At 41.9% G+C, this 27,064-nt stretch overlaps 1 protein-coding gene across 3 annotated transcripts; it reads left to right on the top strand.

Moving 5' to 3' along the window:
- Positions 1 to 658: 658 nt before the first annotated feature.
- On the top strand, positions 659 to 15,909 carry SERPINB12 (serpin family B member 12). 3 transcript variants are annotated; one of them, XM_069808965.1, is made up of 9 exons: positions 3,030 to 3,339; positions 7,576 to 7,664; positions 8,418 to 8,602; positions 9,692 to 9,805; positions 10,165 to 10,296; positions 11,162 to 11,279; positions 12,551 to 12,693; positions 14,370 to 14,540; positions 14,663 to 15,909. In XM_069808965.1, the coding sequence occupies exons 2-9, from the start codon at positions 7,649 to 7,651 to the stop codon at positions 15,065 to 15,067; spliced, it is 1,284 nt and encodes a 427-aa protein (XP_069665066.1). In that variant the 5' UTR covers positions 3,030 to 3,339; positions 7,576 to 7,648; the 3' UTR covers positions 15,068 to 15,909. The 3 variants fall into 3 exon arrangements, with proteins under 3 accessions (XP_009916218.1, XP_069665066.1, XP_069665067.1); XM_009917916.2 differs by lacking the exons at positions 3,030 to 3,339; positions 7,576 to 7,664 and adding an exon at positions 659 to 1,243; XM_069808966.1 differs by lacking the exon at positions 7,576 to 7,664.
- The last annotated feature ends 11,155 nt before the right edge of the window (positions 15,910 to 27,064 follow it).

The raw sequence follows: 27,064 nt of genomic DNA on the forward strand, positions 1-27,064 counted from the left end.
CAGGTTCTGAAAACATTCCAGTCCAGGAGCCAGTCTTCATTCAAGGGGGGTCATACTCTGTGTAAATGCTGATCAGAGCATCTAGCACATCCACACAAATTTATGTAAGCATGTCTTCTCAGAGAGTTCCTTGTGGTAGCTTTGCCAGGAAGGGTTATCCCATGAAAGCAGAGAGAAACACTGCCTCAGGGTGGGGCCCATCTTTCTCCACCTCCTGACTAATGCCAAGGTATCCCAGCCTATGCAAGGCAAGCAGATGTTAGAGATACAAAGCTCTCTTAGTCTACAGAAGGCAAACCCATTTATTGGTCATTTATAAACAGGGTAGCTTGCTCATGAAAAGCTCAGGTTCATTTTTCACTTCTCCCTCTTCTCTCTGCCAGTCCCAGTATGAAACCTATCCATCCTGCAGCATGTGAGGGAGAAGTATCAGTAAGGCTCCTGCTGGGGTGAGAAATGCTGTTACGGTCTATTGTTCAGTCCCAGCTGTGCTGGCCTCTGGGCCTTGGGCAAGAAATTGCATGGGAGGACATGGGAAAACATGTGTGGGAGCTTGTGTATAGAACACTTACGTGCTGAAAGGCGGTGGTTACGATGGAGAAAGTGAACATAACTGAGGACTTGCTCAGATCGCCAAACTGCTCCACCTCACCTTTCAGCAGAGCATTACTATCCAGTGATGGGTGATGGCTCTGATGGAAAAAAACAAGCCGTGGCTGGCTTTTGCAGGCAGTTGCAAACTGCAGTGTTATGTGTCTAGTCATCTCATCACTCGCTCAGCTGCACTGTCATTGCCCACTTCCTGCTCTCAGCTTTTCGTGGAAGAGAAGAGTTACATCTTCATGTCTTGTGGTAGCAAAAGTTGTTTGTGGGGAAGAGTGTGGTGGTGTGCTCCCCCTCCTCCCCCCCCTTTTCTTCTTAATCAGCAGCCACCAGTGGTGGTCACGGTGGCTGCATCTGGCTTAAGCTGGACTCTGGGGAGACAGATAACAACACAATAGCTAAGGGCCATACATCTCACTCAACAGCTGAGGGCTCGTTGAGCATGGGCCAACCAAAATACAGCCGGTATGCGAGTATGACTAGAAGTCAATCATCTTACTCCATAAATAGTGGAGAGCCCAGAGCCTGTTGAGCTCTCTGGCACGGCAGTGGGCTACACGCCAGGATCTCCCCTTGAGTAGGGACGCCTCTCAAGGTTACTCCTCGAGGCTGAGAGAATCCTTATCACATCAGATACTCGGTAAGTGAATTGCGAATAAGCACACTGAAACTTTGAAATATTAGCTAAGTGATATAAAGGATTGATTGTGCAAATATAATGCTTTAGACATAAACCATTGACCAAGTCTGGGACTAAGTCTGGATCCAGCCGCACCTAAACTCCCCCCTGAGAAGGAGTTTAGAATGCAAGAGGGTCCTTTCTGAACCTCGTGACTCAACGGGAGGGCATCCCTGACAGTTTTGTCTGACCTTGTCTTCTATGCAGTAAATAATCAAGTGTACCTTGCCATTGAATTTTGTTAAACCACTGTCGCATTTACCATTGAAATTCACTAACTTGCTGTCTTATATCAATAAAATATATTGTTGCTTCTCTCGTGCGAGTGACGTGCACCACTCCTTCTGCGACAAAGAGCAGTTTGGTTTTGAAACTTGAAAAATGCTATGCAGAGCTAATTGGCCCCACTGGAAAATCAGTACAGTTTTGAACCCTGAATATACTATCCTAAGGGCCTAGAAAAGACAAAATTTGCACATACATTGACATTTCCTGAGGCAAAGCAGTTAAACTGATGTCAAGGAAGTTCTGAGGGAATATATTTACAGAGCAAGTAAAATAAATCAGTGGATAAATGATGTTAATATAGGAGAGGGGGAGAAAGCACAGAGATTGGAAGAAGGAAAGTCTTCAAAGATACTCAAAAATACTTAGACTGTTACTGAAAAGAGGCTAGGACTCATAAAAGCAGCAGAAAGAAAGGTACATGGTAAGGCAATGTGCAAAAATAAATTAAAAAACCCCCGGCCAGATAAAGAGGCAGAAAGAACTGAGGAGGAAGACATAGAAACACTACAGAAACATGCAGGAAGGAAAAACAGAAACAAAGAAGTAAATGTCAAATGGAAGCAAAAAACCAAGGAAAAGAATAGGGGTAACAAGAACACTCATTCTATCATTGTATCTTGCATTGTTTACAAATCCCTCTTTTGGGATGGGCCCTGGATCACTGGCTCCTGGGCAACTAGGCTGAGACCTCGGCAGAGGAACTGGGAACAGCAAAGCTGGTGGGAGCTGTGCCTGAGGGAGAGGGTGGCCCAGCTTCAGCACTAGAAGGGAAGTGTAGGAAGGGCAAGATGGTGCTGGGAGACCTTCTTCCTCTTTCCTCCTTTCTCCCCTCACCATGCCTGATCCCTCAAATATCCTATGAATCCAAAGCCAGTTTTATGCTTCGTAAGAAGAAAGAAGAGGTGAGAAAGGAAAGAAAGAAAATTTTCAGGGTTGCAAAGCCACATATAACCCTAGAGGACTTACTTTTGAACCCGAGTCCAGCTGCCATAACAGTGTTGCACCTGAGCTCAGTGGTGTTGATGAGGTGAGATCAGACAGTGGGCTGGTGCAGCTCCATCCTGCCCATCTCTTTACTTCCGTCTCACTTCATGCTGGAGACATAACCTATGTGATCAACCCCTCCTGGCCTTCTTTTATTCTTAGCTCCGACGATTTAAAAGAATACCCCCTGGCTGGGGATTCCTGTTACAGTTCAAGGAAATACTTCTTCCCCTCTCTAATTAAGTTCCTTCCATACACATAAAGCTGACTCCTTACCTGAGAGAGAGAGATGGCTGTAGGCAACATAAAGCTCATGCATTTCCCATTCATTTGCTCTATCTCTGCAAGCAAGCTCAGCTCCAAACAAGGCTTCTCTGAATCCTGGCATGAACCCTGCACACCACTGCGTCCAGGCCAAATCTGAGAGGGACTATGCACAGCAGCACAGCCATGGATCTCCAGGGTTAATACCCAGTTTTCCAGCTGAGGGTGAATTGGCATTGCAAACAGGTGATGTTGCCAGCAGATATTGCCTGCCAAACTTGTTGGGCAGGTTTGAGAGAAATGCTATTAGCATATTGCTAGATACAGGTTTCCTAGTCTTCTGCAGGAAACTTCATGTTGATGGCATTTGCATTAAATTGCAAAATGCTGCTATCATCAACAATTGGTTAGAGGCTGAACTTTCCCACAAGAGGCTGGGAGATTTTTGTAATACAGTATTCACAAGAACGTGCTCCAGAGCTCAGCTGTTGTGATCTTCATTAACCTCTTCGGGCAAGAAGGTAAACAATTCCTTTTTTTTTCCCCCAAGTAACTTGTGATTTTTTTTTTTTTTGGCAGATCCAACGTAGTCTACAGGTTGTTAAAGTAAACATCCTGTTTACAGATGGGACAGAGGGGGGAGATACTTTTACATGCTGCAGGCAGCAAAACACACTGCTAAAATTAAGGTGGCTCAAGAGCTTACACAAAAGGAGCTGGTCTTCAATGGGACATAAATGGAGAATTTAGGAACACATGTCCAAAGCTATGAATCTAAAGATTCTTGCCTAAATTTCACAGACTTTTGAATCTGAAATTTCCCCAGGACCTCTCTGCCATCCAGAAAGCTCTAATTGCCATAGGACTGATCAGCTCAGTGGCTTATACCAGAAAGTAGCTGTTTTATTGCCTATATCTCCAGAAGGGCTGAAGGGCAGGCTCTTTCAGAGCACCTCTACCCACTCAGGTAGAAATGGGCTTCACATGAAGTGATGGTGCTGATGACCTGGGTAAACTCATCCATGAAGCAGGAGGTACAGGTTAATTTCCCTTATTTACTCAGATTTCCATGGCACAAGAAAAATCCTTGAAATATTCACTAGATGAGAGAGAGGGCGTGCAATTCTTTGGGTGCTTAGGTGTTTCCCTTGTACCCTGATCCCAGCTGCCAGGGAATTGTTTATGTTCTTAAACAATGACTATATAAAATAGGAAGGGTGGAGTGGTATTCAGATTTTATTTTGTTAGTGGGAATGCTAGTCTTCACTATCAACATATTAGCTCTTGGGTTTGGCAATGGTGTTTATAAGCTTCCTGAGAAGCCTATGTGGCTGCACACAGGCATATCACTTGCTACTGTACAGCCCATAACAGGCTAATGTACATCCATGTCTATTTATGCAGGAATAACTGGCCTAGAAAGAGGTGGAAAAGGTAGTGGAGGTATTGATGCAAAATAATAAAAGCAGTCAGAAAAAGCCCTTTCTGCAACACAAGTAGCAGCCTAAGAAGCTAAGTTGTTTAGAAAATGAACTTGGTAATATTTCCCATAGAAAGTTGTTTTATACTGAAATGTATTGGTTTTTAATTTAAAGCATGTTACTTTGGAAATGTTTTGTGTCACATGGGGATGATTAGAATTTCTGTGTTGTAGGAAATGTAATTTTTTCTGTGCTGTTTGTCCCTTTTGCTCCAAATCAGCACAGAAACCCTTGCAAATGTCTTTTTGTATGAATGGTAATGAAAATAAGAGAGTCACTTCTACCAAACATAGATTTTTCATGTTAGGAGACAATACTATCTGGCATGTGCTCCTTTTCTAGGATAGACACATGTCATTTCTGCCAATTCTGTCTTCCTTTGTGTATGAGAAATGAAAGTGCATTAAAGCACTTTAATGGGAGGCAGATTGAATAAGTAAAATGTGCAATGGGAATTATCATGTGGCATCAAGGAAAACAGGTTCCTTCTTGCTTACCTTGTATTAAAAGAATTACCTTAAAAACAAGGCTACAGCTCTCTTAGCCTCCCCACCTTATTTACTGCCTCCTCCTGTTGACTGCATAATATAATTTAATACACCTATTAATAATGATAGCTTTGAGCACAGCTTTTTATTCTTTGAGAATTTTTGTCTTGATTTCATCTACCCTTAGCTGAAAACAAACTGTAAAGAGACAACAGATCACGAATAGTTATAGAAAAGGAGTGTTCTTCATTTTACCCAGCCATGGAAGAAGTTTGTCATCTTTACAAGGCCTCTTGTATACAGTGGTTTCTTCCGAAGGAAGCTCTTTTCCTGGGTAGCTTCTTGCTCACATATAACAGCGCCAGCAATTTCCATCTGCTGGACTGTGTTAAAAGCTACTCAACCATCATGCAAAACATTTCCCTTCATCAGATGTACAGCCCCAACCCTGCTTGCTGTCTCTGCACTATTGCTAATGTTCAGTGCAGACACCCTGGCTAGTGCAGACCGGCAGCTATCATCTTCCTGGAACACTTCTCCTGATCTCATATCTTCTCTCCTTACCACTCCAAGATCTTTTCCAAGTAGTGTTACCATTTGTTGTCCACCATATAGGTGTTCTCCAAACTCCACTGTCCTCGCAGTAACTCCAAAACTCTCACTGATTGAATGATTACACAGATTACACACATGGCTTTATGGTGTGGAATCATTCATACACTTGTGCCTGCCCCAATTTAGATTAAGAAAGTTCACTAAATCCTTTCATTCTGCAGTAAGAAAGTTCCTCCACCAGCCCACACCTCCCCTCCCTTGCTTTGGGTTTCCAGAGCAGCTCTCTAAGTAGTTCCCACTCACAAAACCACGGAGTTGGCCGTAGTGTTTGCACCTAGACATCTCCCTGAGGACAGCCTGATGCTTTTTCTAAAGGAGTGGCCACATCAGTGCACCAGGCACTCAGTTTTAAAACCTGTTCCCAGCTCTCCGGCTTTCCCTCCACGCTTGGCAGTCCGTCCTCTCCCTGCAGGCTGGGGTGGAGGTGCCTCCTTCCTGCTGAGGAAGTTTATTAACTCTTTTTCTCCTTGACTCGTTCTGAGGTTTGGGCACACCTACAATACACCTCATGACCTACATTTGCCGTGAACAATTTCACAGCTCCATTTCAGATCTTTCAAGAGGTGTGGAAGCGGAGCAATACAAACTTCAGCACTAAAGAAGTGCTGAGTTTTGTTTTCAGAAGGTTCTGGATAGTATGTAATGAAGGTGGAAGAAAAGATAAATTATTATTTAGTGCAGTGTCTTTTTCTTGTGGTAAGATGACTGTTTTATTAAAAGGAAAATGAAAACCATGTTTCATACAAATACACAAACAGCAGAACTAGAACAGCTGTTTTCAGAATTAATGAGATATAACTCATCTTTAATTTGTTTGTTCAGAGAACCTTTTGGGTATTTCTCCTCTGTTTTGCCCATTTATATTAGGTCTTTATGTGAAGTACTTCTGGACTTCAGGGTGAAACAAACATCTTGGTATGAAACATATATGAACTTTTTCTTTCAGCATCACAGTTTGTTTCCACAGAGCATCAGTCAGAAACGTGATGAAGCATTGATTAATGCTGTGCTTTTCAAAAGGCAAGAAACGTCTGCATTTGCCACGTATGGCACCTTCATATATTCAGCAACTTGACTTTTCAGCTCTTCCAAGCTGCTGCAGCGATCTATCTTAGGCTAAGTCTATTTTCCTGTGGGCTGAGTTAATTCCTGTTGTCTGACACTTGCTGTGAGCTAAGATGGTTTGGGCAGACAAATGCTGCATCTCAGCTGAGCCACATCAACGCCCAATGCCCTGGTAACTTCTGGCACCTGAGCCCCAGCTTCTCGTGCAAAGTTCATGCCTGGCTCATGGCTGAGCAAGAGGTAGTGTGCACTCTGCATCCTGAGGACAAGGCGAGACGTTCTGAGTAGCTTTTTGAAGGGCAGGCTCTCTGCGAGGGGGGGACTGTGGCTGGGGTAGAAAAGCTGGGCCCTCAGTGGGAGAGCAGGGTGGCAGGAGAGCATCGGCTGGAAGGGGATGGAGGTCCCCAGCACCAGGCAGCCCCTTCCCAAGAAGGCTCTAGACCCCTCTCATAGGGGCTGCTGGACACCAACAGCCCAGGACAGGCCATATAAGGGGTCTGATGATGAAAGATCCTGAAATTCAGCTTTGCACCAGCTTCTCCCCACCCTCAGCCTTCTGGTGACACAGGCTGGAGCTCCTCACGGACCTTGGCCTTGCAGGCTGCAGCAGCTGGACAGCACAGGGCTGAGAAAGAGTGCCTGCTGTGCCGTGGACTTCTGTGGGCAGTGGGAATAAACACCCAGCTGAGCACTCACCATCTTCTCAACAGAGAAGAGCTCTGGAAGCTTTGCTACGGACCTGGCCCGTGCTTGTCCCAGTGCAGGCTGAAAGCTAGAGCCAACCAGATCTGTGCTGTGGGAGATATCAGGGTCTTCTCTCCATACTGCGGCTGTGTATTTCCCCTAAATAAAGTATCTTTCTGGAACACAGGCCGCAGCTACTCATCTCTATGTCTGCAAGCAGGCAGGAGTGTACACTTTGTTTTTCACACATTTTTCTGGTGTGCTGTCCAAAATATCATTTGGTTGACACTGAAAGTAATGTGGTTTTTTTTGCAGTATAATAATTCCAGAAAAGCTCATGTGATCCTACCGGTACCCACACAACAGCTTTATAGTTCTTCTCCTGAGGGACAGGAAAGGAGTTTCTAAACCCTTTTTTTTTCAGATGGCCTCCTGCTTGCAAGGACCAAGCTGGAACTTGGTCCCAACTTGTTCTTAGCAGAGTGGATTTAATTTAAATGACCCATGAGAAAGGTATCAGGCTGTAATGTTTCTAGTACAAAAAGGGACACAAATCTTGTCATGCCATTCAGCAGCAATTTACAGGCTTCTTTTCAGGGCTGTTGAGCTATTGCTTTGTTTGGAAATTTTAATTGTGTATCCTGCCTGAATCTGTGCCTCCTGGAAAACTCATGAGGAGGGAAAAAGTGTATTTCAAACTGTTCATGTTTCCATAAGTCTCCATAGCTGTTAATGACCCTTTTTCATATATGAAAACATTTAATTAATAGTGACTTTATTTTTATAAACCTGTTGTTTGAAACCCTCATATCACAGCTCTGGTTACCAGACATGGTTATATGCAGGCATAGTTTCTATCACCAAGTTTCTGTCACTAATCGTATGTTGTTAGAAGAGGAAAGAGTTGATATAACTGCATACCTCAAACCAGTTTGGAGAAGGAAAATGTTAATCCACATCCGATTTCAATACTATGATCTGAAATAAGATACACCATGGGATAAGACAGAAAAATGGTCCTTTCTGAGGAATTCACATATATCGTGAACGTGGGTCCCTTTTCCAGACCCGCTGTGTCCTTACTCCTGCTGCATAGCATAGACTGACAGATGTGTGCAAGGTTGGCTGTTTAAAACTCTCAGAATTTAGAAAACTTCTATTAATGAGCAACCAGCTATGGGACAATCTCAGAGCAGACAGGTGCTTCACAGTGTGATCTAGCTAGGTAACAAGCTGCATTAAATTTCTTTTTTTTTGTGCTCCCAGTCAGCAGCTGCTTCATGATGGGCTCCATTTCTAGATCAGTTACTGAGTTTTGCCTTGATCTCTACAATAAGCTCAACAGAAATGCAGAGGACACAAACATCATCTTCTCTCCAATGAGCATCTCTGTTGCCCTGGCCCTGGTCCATCTAGGTGCAAAAAACAACACTGCTGCTCAGATAGAAAAAGTAAGTATTAATGAAACATGCTGAGATGCTTCCACATTGCTTGCTGTTCCCTTAATGGAAACTTTGGGCATCCTAGCAGGACACGTGTGCGAGGGTCTCATAGGAAACAAGCAGGAATACAAGCACAGGTGCTGCCTTCACCGTCGTGCTTGGTGTGCTATGATCTTTGCCGTCTCCTTGTGTGAGTTGCCCCATACAGACTCAGGACAGGAGCTGAATGAGAGGAGGCGATACACCACAGCAGGGCACTCTGGCTTTCCCCCAACCTGCTGCCAGGATATCAGACTTTGTTGCAAAATTACGAGCAGGTGCTTCCTCTTGTGGTTGCTATGAGAATCCCGAAAGTGTGAGTCTGGGTGGGTGGTGGGGAAAGTTGCAGAAACCTGAAGTGATTGCGTCTGGGTGACTGGAAGCATTAGCTTACTTACCACTTAGGACATTCAAGAGTCAAAATGTCTTAACCTGCAGAGCTCACAGGGACCCAGGTGGGCAGGGCGGAGGTGAAGAAGGCCACCCCTCCGATTGCTGCGCCTTTACTCCCCACAGTGCAAGTTCTGCTTTCTACAGTCTTCTCTTTTCTCCTTTGTGCCCATGAGTGGTAAAAGCCCAATAATCCTAAGGCAGAAGTTCTTGTCAGTAGCTGGCTCTGTAGCGAGATATTTGCATATTAGAAACAAGGACTGGTTTCCATTAAGAGCACTGTGGTTTTGATATATTTCCTAAGCTGATGCAAAGGTTAAGAATGATTGCAAAAAGCCAGTTTTGATGTTTTCAAAGAAAACTGTATTTATCTCATTGCCTGAGGCAACTTTTTGTTTTGAAATTTAAGGTAACTGTAGCAATAAAAATACAAATAAAATGTAAACATTTTTAGGGATTAAATGCAAGTTCTTCTTGGTTTGTTAATATAAAAATGTGAATCTGAATATATGAGCAATTTCAGGTCTGTCATTTCAGCCTGACTGAAGTTGAGAAAATATCTTTCATAAATCTACACCATTTATCCAGGACAGCACAGCAAATCTTTTAAACAAGGAAAATGCTTTTATCCCAGTTACAATTGCCATAATTTGACATCTTCAACTGCAGGTGCTCCATGTCAGGAAAGGTGCAGAAAGAATGAGCCTCGGATATGCTCTTGAGAGCGCAGCCCCAGAAATGGAGCCAGAACGAAGCCAGGAGAGACAGCCTTCCCTCTCGCAGGTGCGTCCTTGGGTGGGGAGTACTGGAGTCTTCTTCACTGCATGGAAGGCTACTAGGTACAAAGCACTGTAGTCTGCCGCTGGAGGGAGTCAAAATCACACGCAGAGTCTGCTTAATCCACTAGGAAATGCCTGATACAAGGTGTTATTTTATTAAGGGCCAAGTCTTCCATGAAGACAATACCAAAGCCTTCGGTGATCTCATCTGAAGGAGGATCAGGCTACAAAGCTTAGACTAGCTGCATTTAAAAATCGGTACAGCAGGAGTTAGCCCTATAGTGTAATCTAATCAGGATGCAAATTAACAACCAAGGCTATACGGAGTAATCGTTGTAATTGTTGTGTTTGTAATATTCCCAGTGTAACAAGGATGGGGACCTTAACCATGAAGCGTTCCAGGCACTGCTTTTGCAATTACAAAACCTTGGTGAAAGATATGTTTTAACCCTGGCCAACAATCTCTTTATACAACAAGGATTTGAACTCCAGCAGGTAAGTTACCTGTACCTGCTAACTGCTGTGGCCCTGACCTCAAGCTTCCCTGTAACTGTGAGCCTCACTGTTGTCCTCCTCGTGTGTATTCTGGAGCACTTGATGTGCTTCTTACAGCCAGATTCCTTGCAGCTGGTGGGAAAGAGACAAGAGTTTCAGCTCTCTGTTCTTTTGGTTAAAAAATCCCACCCTGTGGCTATCAATGGCTATAGAGCAAAAATAAAGCAAGAGTCTGTTTGCTTTTGGCGTATGTTGACATTCAGCCAGAGGTGTGACTACAGCCAAACCCGGCCTATTCAAGCTGTCTGTAAGCTATTTATTTCTGGGCTTGCAAGTGGCATGACTGGGGCAGCAGTAAGCTTGGAGAGGGCTTATCACCTGAGATGTTACACAGTTTCATGCATAGGGCTGCTGCGCTGAACTTCTTACTCCTTTCTTACTGAATGACAGAGCAGTCTCTAGATTACCTAGTATGGATAACTTGCTAGTCACATCTTTGCTTTTCTGTCAATTATTTCTGTTGAATGATTTGGATACTTAAGCATCAAACAACACATCTGGCATCTTCTCTAATGTTTTATTTTTATCTGGACCTCAGGTATGCAGTTCTCTATGGGAAGACTCTTTCTTCTGGCTTTCCTTTTGCTTATTTAATTTTTTTTGCCTATGCAATAGAATAATTATGTCTTCTTCAAAGATTCTCTGAATAAACTTCAGGTAGTTGATGTTTCCAAAATTAAATTTTGCCTTATGAAGTCAACAGGTCCCTCACCATTTCTAAAATAGATCTGAAGCATTGATTTCTTTCAAAAGGGAATAAGTGCTTAACAGATTTGACAAATTTATAATCTTTATTGCTTTACAGCAATTTCTAATGTGCGCTAAGGAACTGTATGGAGCAATGCTGCAAACAGTGGACTTTCATGGTGCTGTTGAAGCCACCAGGATAAAAATTAACAGTTGGGTTGAAAGTGAGACACAAGGTAAAACAAAGCAAAACCATAGCCATACTATCACTGCCTTCTTAGACTGCTTCAACAAAAGAAATTCCAGGGTATGAAAAGCAAAGACTTGTTCGTGTTTTTGGGTGTTCAATCCTATGCTGTTTAAAGACAGCTTGTCTTCCCATCCACTCTTGAAATATTAGAGTAAGTTATCAGCTAAATTATTTCTGAATTAAAGGTGTGTTTGTTGTCAAATACTTTTGTATTCCCACCCTTATGCCTGGCATGATAATTGCAGTAATACCTATAAGGCTTGACCAGACAAATTGCTTCCACAAACAGCCAGAAATGCAGATACAGGACAGCAGGGTATGGAAGCTGTGAACTTCATGGTGAGACTGGGAACAGCCTGGGGAGCGGGGGGGAGGAGGAGGATAACTGAGGATCTGGTTACGTGTAGAGCAATGTCCATAAAGACGAGAGATTTGACCACCAGTGAGACTCACTATCACAAATGACAATCAACCAGCTCTTGCCCTTAACAAGGTAGCGGGGGCTATTGGCTCTTGCTGATTAGACTAAACATGATATATGCCATTTTCCTTTAGTTTTGCCAGAGCTGCAGTAGCAGTGGGATGAAAATTTTAGAAATATTCTGGCTGAACATAAATCAGAACTTACTGAGGGACAGGCAAATAGATTTGAAGGCTTCTGTAATTTCTCAGTTGCCCATCTCCCGACCAATCCTGTCCTTGTACTGGTAGAGTGGCCTGTGACTGGTGTGGGAAAGAGCTGTTAACCCCAACTGGCTCCCAGTAAGAGGGCTGAAGGTTCAGGAGCCACCTTGCACAGGGTTAAGAGCCATCACTGCTCTGGGTGCTCATATGAAGCCTGTGGACATGCTAACTCCTCCTTCAGCCTCTCTCTGTGTGGAAAGCCAAAAGCTCCACAGCTGGTTAACTAACTGCTGCGTTTGGTGCAAAGGGAAAGATGCCCTCATGTAAACCAAAATATGTGATTGATGGTGGTGCCCCCTTCCCCATGGTTAATGCCACCTGGCACATATGTATGGTCACTGACACTGACGGTTGGCTAATTTGGTGACCCCCACTCCCCCCTGTACTTCCTGGCTGGTAACACTGCAGAGGAATCTACCATTTGTTTGCCTATATTGCCCCTGTCCTTTGAATAAACCAAGAACTGGATTTCTAAGTTTCTCCAAAACTAAGTTCACAGACAAGTAATTGAGTCTCAGTCCAGAGTCTTAATGACAATGAACAAATACTTGTATATTCCAAAATTTCCTTTAGGTAAAATCAAGGAACTCTTTGCTCCGGGTATGATCGATGCACGTGCATTGCTGGTGCTGGTGAATGTAATCTACTTCAAAGCATCCTGGGAACACAAGTTTGAAGAACAAAAAACAGTACAGAGAGATTTTAAACTGAACAAGGTACGTCTGCATTCTATAAATCTTAACATTATTTACCCTAGAGACTGTGAGCATTGCAGCAAGCATAACATAGAAGCACAATGTCCAGGGCTCAGCTGCCCTGTGAGCAAGGTGTGGGTGTGCTGGGAAATTAGCCTGCCTCTCCTGTTGGGTAGAGGTGGCAGGAGGGTTATTCACAGGAAAGCATAATCTTTACTGAAAAAATGTGCAAGACTCAGAAGTTGCAACAACTCAGAGTTTTGCTTTGGTGACTGGTAAAACACAAGTGTTAGCCCTGATTAGCACTTTGGAACATAGTAGTCATTACAGATAGTTGTCATGGGTGGAAGCAAACCTGAACATCCCATTTCATATAGGCTCCAAGGGGTCATTGTGGTGTTTATATGTTCAATACATTTCAACATTAGCTACGCGTTTGAGAGATTAAAACAGACCAAACAAACCAGGCCAGATAGTGACAAACTACAAAAATACAGCTGCAGTTTGAAAAAGGAGAAATTCTTACAGGGTATTTTGGTTTATTTATAGTATTTGCAATGTTTGAAAGTTTATTTTAAATATATTTTAAGTTTTAGCCCTTTTTTCTGCCATAGGGGTATCACCAAAGCCTTCATAGTTTAACTAAGGTATTGCCAATATTGTTGCAAAGTTAGTTCTTTAATAAGCACATTCCTCCAAGTATTGTGTGTGACCTTTAAGTCTAAGATATTCTCAAAAAAGACAATCAAAAACATTTACTTTCATTTAATTCAGTTTTGTCGTCTTTCCATATGTTGTGCCAATACTCTATTTGTTCTCATCCGTAACAAAAGAAAAAAGCCCAACACATTTAGGTCTGCTCTTAAGTTGCAGAGCTTTGTATGGGAAAAAGTCTCTTTTGAGTGTTCCTCATATATCAAAGGAAAAGGTCAGAAAAACATGTATTTCTAGTTATTGTGTTGCATTCCATTGTTAAGACACTGGTAAGAAACTGTCAGATTGGGTACTTGTATGTGTGACTTTAAATATTTCTTTGAATATGGATGTTGACAATGGTCTATAGCTGACAACATTTGGTGCACTGCTGCGGTAGGAGAAACTATGAGATAGGGAGAAGCTGTATAGATTTTTCTTCATACGCTAATCAATACTAGCAGGATTTTTGCTGAAAATATGTCAGCTACCAGAAGTCTTCTCCCTCTGCTTTAGAAGTTAGCTAACTGTAAAAGGAAACTTGGCCCTTTATGAAGCTTTCAAACAACCCCATCACAAAAAATGCAAGATAACAAGACCTAGAAGAGGATGCCTGAGAAAGGTTAAGAGCAAAATCATAACCTATTTATTGTTTCCTGTCTAAACAATCAGTCTGATAAATGACAGCCTGATTCTTGCAGTGCTATTTCTTCTTTATCCCAGTCCAAGTTAGGACTTGCAAATCCAACCAGCCTCAGCCTGTTTGGAAGTGTTACACTATTAAGAAACTTCACTGTCTGATCAGTTGCAGGGAAATTGTTTTTTCTCCAAAGAATTATCCCCTTTATTTATGCATGGCAAAGCTGAGGTTTTGTGTGTCACAACAAAATAAAGAAAAATGTTTAGCCTAACAACAATTACTGCTGAAACCCTGACTACCTATAATAAGTTTAAATGTTAAGAGCTGTATTGCTTAAGTGACTGTATAATTTTCTTTTAAATAGAATGAGAAAAAACCTGTGCAGGTGATGTATCAGAAAGGCACATTTAAGTTAGGCTACATTGAGGAGATGGGTGCTCAGGTCCTTGAACTCCCTTATGCTCAGAAGTCACTGAGCATGATCATCCTGCTGCCAGGTGACATGGCTGATGGATCTACCAGTGGGCTGGAGCAGGTAAGGCAGTATATATCATGGACTATGGGTGAAAGTTGGTTGTCTGAATTGAGGCTGGGTAAAGATCTAAGCTTTTGAAAACTGCCTGCCTATTTTAAACTCTTTTTCTCCCCATCTTCTAGATTGAAAAGACAATGACCTATGAAAATTTAATGCTGTGGGCTTCTTCAGAGCACATGTTTGAGATGACAGTGGAGGTATACCTCCCCCGATTCAAGCTTGAAGGCACCTTTAACCTCAATGAGGTATTACAAGAGATGGGGATGACTGACATCTTCACTGAATCAAAAGCTGATCTTTCTGCAATGTCGTTTGCAAAATCTCTGGTGCTGTCAAATGTTGTCCATAAGACGTACGTGGAAGTCAATGAGGAAGGCACCGTAGCAGCAGCTGGTACAGGAGCTGTCATTGTGAGGAGGTCTCTTCCTCTCACAGAGGTGTTTATGGCTGACCACCCTTTCTTATTCTTTATTAGACACAATCCTACCAATACCATTCTTTTCTTTGGCAAACTCTGCTCACCTTAAAATTGGGGCCATTTTCTAACATTGTGAGAAAGACCTGGATGAAAATCAGAAATTGTATTTTTTTCCCAATGCATTCTTAATCCTTTGACAGCTAGTTTGTATTTCAAAGTAATCTCTGCAACCATTTTGGGTTAGAACCCATCAACTGGATGCTCTGCCACTAGGCTCCTTGAATTGCAAATATTGGTCTGAATCCAGAATAGGATTAAATTTTGCCTTAACCTCACTGGATATGAATAACATTTTGTTTCCTCAATGCCCACATATGCTTCTGTATTCCTGCATTCATATGCATTCCTGCATATTAATGATGGTGACGACAGGGTTGAGGTTAGAAGGGACCTCTGGAGGTCATCTTGTCCACCACCTCCCCTGCTCAAGCAGGGCCACCTACAGCCGGTTGCCCAGGACCATGTCCAGACGGCTTTTGGACATCTCTAAGGATGGAGATTCCACAGCCTCTCTGGACAACCTCCCCTAAGTGCCCCATAAGTTCTCAAATGACTCCAGGGAGAATTTTGAATGCACGGTGTCTGCAGGAACAGGATATGAAACCACACATTTCTAAAGATGGTTAATTATTTACACAGTAAAGAAGGCTGCCTTTTATGTGGGGATAAATCAAGTGATCTCAGTCTCAAAGAATAGGAAGAAAATGGTCTAAAGCACCCCATTGAATTTACTGACGTGGAAAACTGTAGCCATGAGCTTCCAAGAAATGTGTTTTCTTCCTTGCATGCTGCTGTCTGGTGAATTTTAACAACCTGAGATGCAGATCTGAAAGACAGGGCTCTCTCTATGCTCTGAGAAATGAAGAAAGGTTTTGTAAAGGGCAGTGCAAATCATGGAAATCACAGTTAAACATAACCTGGGAAGGTTTTTAGTCTGTGGGAGAAAAATAAAACTTGCCACTGACTGATAGGGAGACATTACTGCTAATATGCTGGTTTAACATAAGTAACATCTTCCTCAGAGAGATTCTGCATGAGATTTAACAAATTAACATTTGCAACATGCTTTATGACCCATGAAAAAGAAAATATACATTAGCCGTTTGCTGTATAATTGGATGTAAAGCACCCTCATGTTCCGCATTCATGATTACCATAGCTTATGCACCATAAGTTACCTGGGGCCCTTTGGACAAGAAGTCTAGGAAATAAGAGGGAATGATAACTGAGCAAGAACAGGCAGGAGCAGGACAATAAAAGAGTCAAATAAACAAACTGCTCTTGACTGTCTAAGTTGAAGGTGCAGAACAGCTCCAGCAGTAGCTCACCAGGCTCTGTCCGTGTTTCCCTTCTGGAGGCTGGCAGCCCAGTTTGCCTATTAGGCAATGTTTTTGTTACCTAAAGCTGTCATCATACAGTGTTTATATTCCCCAGGGAAGTTCTGAGCACTGCAACCTCAAAATCAACACTGTTTCTGAAGATGCAGAGACGAGGATTCCTGTGATGAAATGGCAAATGCCACAGGGGAAAACCCCCTTCCCTTTATTCCCACCTTTTCTCAGAAATGAATATACAGTCTCCAATCCCCAGCATATCCTTTTTCAGCACCCTTGACTTAAAACAGGAGTTTCTGACAACACTGTGAGTTAGCAGGGGGACGGATCTGCACTTGCTACCAGTGAAGAATGCAGGAGCTTAGTCCTGAAGGTGAAAGAAATAGAGGGGGAGTTTTGCAATAAAAGTCTCTGTTTAGCACAAGCTAAGCTGGGCTGTTCCTGTGCCACCAGAGCACGGGAGCCATGAAGACGTGTGGTGAGCCCTGCATGGCGTAAGGGATGCGTCTGGGACATTTCTGGTACACGCAGTAGCAGCGGTTTTACTACTGCCACAATCTCATGAACTATGAAAAGAAGACGAATGTCGTGAAAGAAAAAACAAATGTCTATGCAACATAGGGTTTTTTACATTTTTTTTCCCATCGGTGCAAACTCTGCCTCTCTGCCAGTCCCCATCCATGCAAACAAGGTCCAATGCTTCTTCTCGTCCCACAGCCTGCAGCTCACCAGGGGAACAGGCATCTCCTTTGCAAATGGTAAGGTTCAGATATGTTTGCTGCTCTGCCCTGAGCCCCCGGGGTTGGACTATGTGATCTTTAAAGGTCCCTTCTGACCCAAACCCCATTTTATGGTTCTGTGTGTTGCACATCGGTTAGCTGGATTTGGCTAACTCCACTGAGCTCTGCAGTTACTGATTTACAGCTGGTCAAACTAGTTTATAGTAACCACATTGTATCACAAAATATCGGAGTCGGTAAAAGCCACAAGGGTTATTAGGTATTGTGTCTTAGACTTGAAACATACATGCACATTTTAAAATCTCCTGACTTTAATATCCTGTGTTATACTTATGGAACTATGTATCTGCCTTGTTTTCCTACTCCCATCTGGAACTGGAAGTGGGAGAAACTTGACTGTGATTGGAATAGTGGTTATCGGCAAAACATACAGCTTTTAAGCAATAAGGTGAAGAAATACTACTTTTCAGTGCTCATGGCCTGAGACTGGATTTAGAGACACGATCAGTGTTTAAAGTTTCACTTTTACAGTATCACTTTTAATGTTTGTGTTCAGTCTGAGCTAACTTTGCATGTGGTTTCCTCTTGGTGTGAGGCAAGCGGTGGCAGTAGAAATTCTCACAGCAAGTCTCTGCCTCTCCTCTTGAAATTTGGCACAGTGCATTCGGGCCGCACAGTGTTTCAGCTTCTCCAAGTTGCGGGGCCACAGCCCTTCCTAGAGGATTCATTAGCAGCTGTGGATGCTCTGTCTCATGGTGCTTATAGTCTCACTGAATTAGGTACTCACTTCTTCCCTAGTATCAACTGAGGGAAGGGCCACAGTCTGGCCCTTAAATCACAAAATCAGTTGGTCCCTTATGAGCAGTAAAGTGAAATGCCTGCCCCATACACAGCTATTTGTATTATTCACTTATCTTCAAAGAGAGTTAAATTTTACTTTAGAAACCAATTCAACATGAATTTCAAATCTAATAAAGATGGCATACTTAAATTTCCAGAGGAGTCAAGACCCCCTGAGCTACTGCTGTAGAAAGCTTAAACACTGATTTGACTCTTGGGGAAAGCTTTACTACAAAGGCTAAAAAATAAACCAGAAAAGGTTCAACTGGTACACTTCAAAAGATGCTACTTTGCAGGATTTATTTGACTTGTTCCCTAAGTCGTCCTGGGAACTTCTCAGAATTTGGCTCTCAGTCATTTCTGGTTTTGGCCTTGGTGTTATGGATTGCTAGAGACTAGTCTATTTTAGACATTTTTAGACATTAGAGACTCAGGTAAGTATAGTAATTCCTCCTGATTTAAGACTGAACACAGCAGTATCATTACTAAAAATACTAACAGTAATAAAATTACGCTTAGAAACAATCCTGTCACTGATTTCTTACAAATATTCTTATCTCCACAACCCTTCAAAAAAAATATCTGCCGCATTGTAAATCTTCCAGCTTCCAGTCTCCCTTCCAGTATTTACCAACTTTCCATTGCCTTTCTCATGGACCATCCATCCCTTGTATCCAACACACGTATGGAAGTGCCAGCTCACTTTCTTGGATGGTTTCAGAAAATCATCCAGAAGTAATGCTTTGAATTCACTTATTTTTTAACTTCTGTGTTATACCATATTTTATTCCATTAGCCCAGTAGAGTCAACTTAGCAGGGTAAACATATAGTAGCATCTATCTATATTCAGATAATACCAGGGCTTGTTCCCCTTGAACACAGCACCAAGGGAGGAAATACGCAATCTGACTGAAGGGTAGCTGGATGGCAGTGCTACTAGTTAGCACCTTCTGGCTAAGACCCGCACAAGGTATTATAAACAGATTATCAGGACTAAAATTCAAAGTTCAACCATGGTATGATATACAATATAAATTGTACATAATTTACTACATTGATTCATTATCAATATAAATAGGTTAACTTTTATTCGTTTATAATTTATTAATTATAATAATGTAATATCTGATACAATATAAAATTACCACACATCAAAGGCTGGCCTTGACTGATGGTAACTTAAGTAGTTTCATGCCTTCTGTACTGTACAATGTGCTATTCTACTCCAGCTGTACAGTCAGTCACATGGTAACAGCAGCAGGATAATCTAGACTTCTAATTCCATATTTATTAAAAAATTGTTTTTTAGTAAATCCTCGATTTTATTTTCTTGGTAAAGTATGCTCATTTTCTATATGGAATTATAATCACTTCTAGCAGGTAATACATCATAGTATTCATAGGCTTTACGAAAACCAGATTCAGAAGTTACACTTCCTAACTGTATTTTTCAGTGTATATGTAATGGAGAATCTGTGAGTAACATGTTTAATGCACAGAATTATAAATGGCTTTAGAAAGGAGAAGCAACACTAAAATAATGATGTGGTTCTCCTAAACATAACATAGGCTGGCTTTAAGCATGTACATCCCAAAAGCCATCCGAAAGAAAAATTCTCTTTTCCTATGCATGTGGAGGTAAACAAAATTTGTACGCACTTTATTTTCACTTTTGTAAATTCTGTAGCAGCTAGAATTTTTCTTTGCTTGCTCTGAACTGCCTTGATGTGCTTTGCCCATGCTGAAATTCAGGAATGAGGCAGAATAAGGTGCAAGCTCCCAGAGAATATTTAGTGAATGCATTCAAAGCAGACCTTGTGCAAGCTATTCAAATAGGGGTCCCTGAAAATGCCATTAGAGTGACTTCATTTTTTTAGGTCAAAATGGTACCTATGTGGCTCAGGAGGTGAAGGGTCTGTCTTTAGGGTATCCCTTGTCACCTACAAGAAATTAGCAGAATCGACCAACATGGAGAATGTGTAACCGCAAAAAATCACAGTACACTTGCCTCAGTTCAGAATGGAGGAGAGCTGTGAGCTCATACCAGTACTGTGGGCTCTGGGGATGAGGCATGCCTTCATCCTTGAACAAGCTGATTTCTCTGGGCTGTTTCTCTGGCCCAAGAGCCTGGGCCGTTCCCCTCCAGGGCCATTCACAAGTCTTTTGTGGAAGTCAATGAAGAAGACACTGAGGGAGCTGCTGCTACAGGAGTGACTATAATACCGTTGTGCCTCCACATTCCTTACGAGGTCAGAATTGTCCACTCGTTCCTTTTCTCGATCAAACACAATCTGAGCAAGAACATTCTCTTCCTTGGCTGATGTTGTTCCCCCTGAGGTTAGAGCAGGTTCTACTTCTTTCTTCCCAAATAGAGCACAATACTGTGGTAGAAAGGAGTAAGGCATAAACAACATGTTGCTATCAAGTGTCACCAGCATTTCCTGATATCCGTAGTCTTGATCCCAACAAAAAGCACCAAGCTGCTTTGGCAAGACTACTGGAAAAAATTATAATGGGCCTTTCCTGTTTAGAGCTCTTCTCAAACGAGAGAACAATGCTAATGGAGTTTATTTCATTCTTATTTCATTCTTAGCCATGAAAACTCTCATTGCAGTCATGTTGTCTGAATAGTTGGGTGAAGTGCTGTATAAATAAGAAGTTCAAAATGATGCCTCCCCTCTTCAGCTGCATGGCAAGGCTGGTGGTGGGCCCAGCCTCTGGAAGGTGTTGCAGACTTTCCTCCCCAGCCACCACGTCCCAAGCCAGAGACGGCTTCATGCTGAATCCCCTGCTTTCCTCCCACATGCCTCCAGCAACCCCATCTCCAGTGCTTTAACACTGGTGAGTGGTGTTTATAGGTTTTAATATCCATTTTATAATACAGCATGAAATAGTGAGCTGAGTGTTTTTCTGTGCCAGAACCCACTTCAGGTAAGGCCTTGAATCATTAAATTTGTCTTTACTGGTTTTCTGTGATAAGAATTGTTATCTAAGTGTATTTGTGCAGTTTACTCAGTTTGCTTCTGCATAGCAAAGCTCATCTTCTGTCTGTATCAAAGTGAGTGAAATACTGCAATATATGTAAGTTTTAGTGAATGTTAGTAACTCCAAAGTTTGGAAACCTGCAGTCCTGATTGTTGAGATTCACAACTGGGACAGGGAGAATGGAGTTGTATGCAAAATTAATTTGGGTCTAATTCTGATCTCTTCTGCCTATACAATTTCCTTCACTTACACAGTATGCATTTATAAGCTATTTAAATATCAGTGAACTGATATCAGGGGAGTTATGATAGATTTACACCCATGCCTGAGAACAGAATTCAGTCCCAAGTCTCCAGCTGAGTTGCCCAGACACCTGTGCATACCAGGAAGAAAAAAGGGCCATCGTGAAGTCTCAATTTAGAAACACACACACACTGCTGTGTCTCTCCATGTAGCACAAAGGCAGACAAAAGGAGACTGTATTTATGAGCATATCTTGTAGCTGTTTTCTAAATACAGGGGAAAAAAATTAACCATGTCTTAAATACATAGTAAACTGCAGCTCTGTGAATGAAGACATGTAGTTGCAGGCTTCTCCCACTCTCAAATGAGAAGGCTTGCTGGCAGGATCAGAGCTTTGAAGTCACCCCGCAAGCATTTGATGGCATTCCAGCTCCTGTTTACCTCCGGTGGCTTAGTGGCAAAGTTTACTTTGTACAAGATGGAGGTTTAGGAAAAGGGTCAAATGGTACTTTCCATCAGCAGTAGCAGTGGTTGTGTGTGCTGCTGTACCACAGGGACACTGTTCCACAAATAGATAGTTGCATGGGAAGCAGTTTGAGACACTTCCGTGTGTGATTAGATTTCACATGGGTGTCCCAGGTCAAATACCAAAGCTATTGGACATCATGTTCTGTCAAGGCATTCTTGTTCACATCCAATGAGCATGCAAGACTGAAATAGCAGGGAGTACTTTGTGTATTCTGCATGAAATAATTGGTCATGCAAGCACATTGCTTTAAAGTCAGCTTTTCTCTAATATCTTATTCTGTGTAGTAAAAGTATCTTGCTTTATGAAGGTTGTTGGTAAGTGATACTGGTCACAGGTTCTACATTAGATTATATGTAAATGTTTACAGCCAGCCGGGATACAAATATCTGGTATTCACGAGGTAATGTATCTATCTGGGTTACAGGCAGGCCAGAAATGAAGAGGCTGTCAAATTTTATCCAGGATAATATGAGAGCAACAACTTTATCAATGGTAAAAATCAGTGCAACTGAGAGAAAGCAGAAATGGGGAGAGATGTAGAGAACTTTATTTTCAGGACAGTTCAGTAGTCCTTGGTTACCCCAGGCATGTAGATAGGGAATTTGAATTGCAGAATGATGACATGATACATTATACAAATTCCATGGCAGGATGTGGAAAACATGCCATTTGCACATTCACATTATTCCATGGCCTGAAGAAGAGCCTTTTTCCATGGGAACTAATTCTCTTTTCACACCTCCTCTGGAGCTGAATCAGTTTACATTGGCTGAAAATTTGACCCTGTGTTTTCAAATTATACACCTGCCAGTTCCTCACAGGGCTTGGCAGCTTGGGAAGGGTATTTTCAAACTTTATATTTTGTTTTCAAAACTTGGGCACTAACCATATGTGCACAATATTGGCTATCACTTACATTCCACTTCTGGACCACAATACATCTGATTTCACTAGCTGTAAGAACTGGCAAGAACATCCCCACACTAACTTTTATGCTAATGACATATTAGGCTACCAAGCAACTAGATAATTTGACTAGCTATGGAAATCATACCACAAGGATTGTCACGGGAATGAGGAAGAACAATTACATTTAACATCCACTCTGATGGCCAAAAGCATACTTTCTCCTCAGAACTGTGAAAACTACACAATGCTCTACAGGGCTGAGCAGCCCTGAAGGGCATTTCAGGTTTCCAAGTCCATAATTTGTTGAAGTAGCTCAGTAGCTAACAATATCCACAGTGTTTTGGATAGTGTGATTAGTGTAGTAATAAGTTCTTGGTTATGAGTATGTCTACAATAATTACATTTTAGGACCAGGGAGACACTCCCAAATGCTACATCTTGTGCAAAGAATAAATTGACTAATAAGTATTTGCATGACTTGGCAGTAGCATATGTCAAAGTTTAAAGATGCCTGCATGTAACCGTTCTAATTTAGTCAGGATGATTTAGGACAGAGATGAGTTAAAACTCCAGGGATAAGGAAGCACTGAAACATAACAGAGGTTTGGAAACTCTTTGTCTAGAAGCTCCCAAAAACAGGTTCAACAAACACCTATCAACTGTGATCTAGACATCTTTGATCCTGCCTTGGGGCAGCATATGCACTAGACAAGCTCAAGACTCCTTCCAGCCACACATTTCTGTAATTTCCAATCAAAGCTAATTAATGGCTACACAGAGTTGCAAAAGAACAACAGAGATTTGCTTGATGTATCTGTTCAAAGTTATTACAAGATCTGTTGGTAGGAATGGATTTGTCATTCCTTTTTCATACATGTTGCTCTTGGAAACTTCATTTTCCAAATGGACAACAGATTTTATCAGCTTCTTCTATACTAAAACCATTGCCCATCCATTGTATTTTCCATGGTTGGGTACCATAGCCCAGAGGAAGGAGTCTGCACACCATGTAGATTGTGGCCAGTGGCTGAATGCAGATTTTGCAGTGTCTCCCATTTCTTCATGTACAAAATGTTTCCAAGCAATCCTTTGTTCTTTACAACTCAGCTCCAAGAACAATGTGAAAATGAACACTGATCTGTGTTGAATGTGTTGCGTTCTCCGAAACGTTTGTGATTTCTTCACCAAATTTCATTTAAATTAGCACTATATACATTCTTATGGTAATCCCCAATTCTCTGAAGATATACGTTGTTCTATGATATTATCTATGCCTCTAACAGTGCCGAAACAATAAATGTTTGTGATGAGAGTTTATCGCTCTCCATCATCCTCAGTAACATTGAAAAAATCTTGAGGATTCTAAGGAGAAATGCTTAAGTGATAAAAACCAAGGAATTTCCTTTTCACAAGTGCATAAACATGCCTAACTCCCATTTCTGTCACTTGAAGCACTCCCAAGTCCACCAGAATTATGATAGGCAAGTTTCACTTTGAATTTGTGCTCTGGGTTTTCATCATTTTCTGGGCTGCAGAATGACTGGTCTGAAGGATTATCAGGGCCTTAGCAATGAAATAATAAGAACCGGTGCCTGGAGAGACCACTGCAGTATCATCTATTGACTGTTGCCTAGATTGAAATGCCAAAATCCTGATGTTTCATCTTAGCAGAATTTTCAGTCATGCATACATTTCATTGTTAAAAAAAAAAATGTAACGAGTCACTACCTTTGTAGGAATGAACTTCAAAATGCAAATCAATGTCTTTTGCACTTTCAGAAACCCCAAACAACAGCTCCATTGCATGAAAATGTCTATTATCTTTTTCAGTGGTTAATCAATATAGAAAAACAGCCCCGTTTTTAAAAAGCAAAGGAAGTTTTCTACTATCTTCACCACTGCACCCCACAATGCTGGCTGACAAGAAAAGCCATGCATTGAGATGGACGGAAGTTTAACTACTTGAGGTAGAGCTAGGAGAGGAATATTTCTGGATATGCTGTATCTCACAGCTTTAAAAATTGCTGCATTTGTTATTTAGGTAAAAAGAGCTGGCTTATAAAATAATTTAAACTGCCAAAAAGGAATGATAGCCAGAGATGCTGTAAATGAGATCAGTCACAAAGTCTGGATCAGCTGGTGTTATAAAATAGGCTCATCATCCAGAATATTTATCTGTCTAGCCATAAACCCTTACTCTCTGGAAGCCAGTTAAGAAGACACATGCAGGCATCCTTGCTTACAAATGTAATTTCCTGCTAGTCATGGCTCATGAACAGGTGAGAAAGGGTGTGAGCAGACAAGGAACAACAGGCAGGACTGGCTGCATTGCTAGGGCTTTTTTTGGAAGCTGATAAGTGAATCAAAGATGAAGAATTTTTGGATGCTTTTTTGCGTCATGTCTAAATCTCCGTAGAGAATAAAGGGGTCCATTGCAATCATAGAAAGACTGCTGGTGCAGAAGGAAGTTCAGGTGGAACAAAACAGTGCTGGGCTCACCTTTTCCCTGGCAAGTTGAATGACCAGTTTATTCATGAACAGCCCAAGTCTCTGCAAAGCTGACACTCGTCAATTCCCGCACTCTGTCGCCAATAAATTCAGCATTGGAGAGTCAGCAGACAGCAGTGCAATTAGAAGGTGATACTTGCTTTTCACTAGGTTCTTGACTCATACAGCCTGAAAATTACAGGAATTAATATCAGGCTTTGCTCATGTGGTACTTCCCAAATGAGCTGAGACCACCAGCAATACCTGAAGTCTCTCTCACTTCTTCATCATGCTAAAGTTGCTGTGGATCACCACAGATGCTTTATCACTCTAATTGCTCTGATATGATGTATAAGGTTTGGTATTTTTTGTGATGATTACATAGCAGATGTCTGGCAAATAGGGAGGGCCCTCTTGGTTCTTGGCCCAGTGAAAATCACAGGAGTCCTTGTTTTGTTCTTGCTACTCAGCAACCCTACTTATCCAATGGTACCTTTACTCACAGACAACCTCAGACACATCAGGTACTCTGTAATTACCACCTGAGCAGTCTCAGAGTGGTAGCAGAATGTGCATTTTATCAGATGAAAGGGACAAGAAAAGCCTTTGCTGTCAAGCTTGAGATCAGCCTCTGGTTCCTCAACAAGAATCTCCTTCCTTGCTGCAGACACTGACAGCAAGGGAAGCATATGGCTGCAAATGATGAGAAAAAAAGCCAAGGGAGAACTATGGCCGTCCAGGCTTACTGCAGTGTGTCCACTTGCAGCAAAGAATAATCACAAGGGACATGCTGATGGTCTGTTCTGTACAGAGTGAGTCATTGCTTCTTGCTGTGAAATTGTGTTCTGCTGATTGACATCACTGAGTAGATCTCTTGTTCCTTGCTCTGGTCTTCCTATGCTTATCTCATCCATGTCATTAAAACTCTTTGTGATTTATAAATCATATAGAGAAGTCTTCATTCTCTTGGTCCTAGCCCTTGGCCTGACTTTCAGCCAAAATGACTGCAGACAGGTTAACAGTGCTGAACAAAACTTGTCCCTAAGGATGTGGCACTATTTACAGTCTTACCTAAATGTGGGGAACTTTAGGGGTAAGAAGCAGCTCAGTCTGTGATCCACTCCTCTGTGCCTGAAAGTGACTTTACCATGACAAGCATCTGACCACCAGCTAAAAGGGCTGTCTTTGAAATCTGCATTGTCTCCAGAGTAGTCTAACTGGCTGAAACAAAATCTGTCACTTCTTTTGTACTTGCAGTGCTTTTACCTTTCCATACAATGCATCTCAGCAACTACTTCTCTGTAACCCCTCAGAAAAATCCTCCTGTTATTTATCCTTTCCTGTTAGGAGGCTTATCCCTGGAAAGGAATAAAGAAAGTCTCCTGATTCTGAGACTACCATGATCATCTTCAATCCTTTTCATTTTCCTCTGGCCAGCAATGATCCCGTGCATTATTCCAAGAACACGAAGGGAGTCACAGGGCTGACAGGGGTGCTGCGAGTCCTAGTCCAGGCCCCTGTCCAAAGGCAGGATGAGCTATAGCTTTGTCTTTCCCAGCAGGCATTTGTGCACTGAATCTCCTCAGAACCTACAACACAGGAGATCCTTCAATCTACTTGAACAAAAATTCCTGTGTTTCTCAGACCTTCCCATTAGAGAGCTATGCCTGTCTAAACCACTCTCTAACCTGCATTATACTAACCTAGAAGAGCAGAAAATATCAAAGGAAGACACTAGAAGAGCAGCAGAAAATGTTCCTTTCTGGGAATTAATGCCAGTCCAGCTACTTCATTAACTATAATTTGACGACTGACAGAAAATGATCGCAACAAATGGAGCAATGGAGCAACAGTTAATCTTCAGGGTAACTAAAAATGTAATATGAACAGAAGTACCTAAAGAAATAGAGAAATAACACATAACAACAAAGAAACCTGTTTAAGACAGTTAAGGCAAGAGCTCAAAAGTATCAGAAAA

The sequence above is a fragment of the Haliaeetus albicilla genome, chromosome 21, assembly GCF_947461875.1.
Source record: "Haliaeetus albicilla chromosome 21, bHalAlb1.1, whole genome shotgun sequence".
NCBI lineage: Eukaryota > Metazoa > Chordata > Aves > Accipitriformes > Accipitridae > Haliaeetus > Haliaeetus albicilla.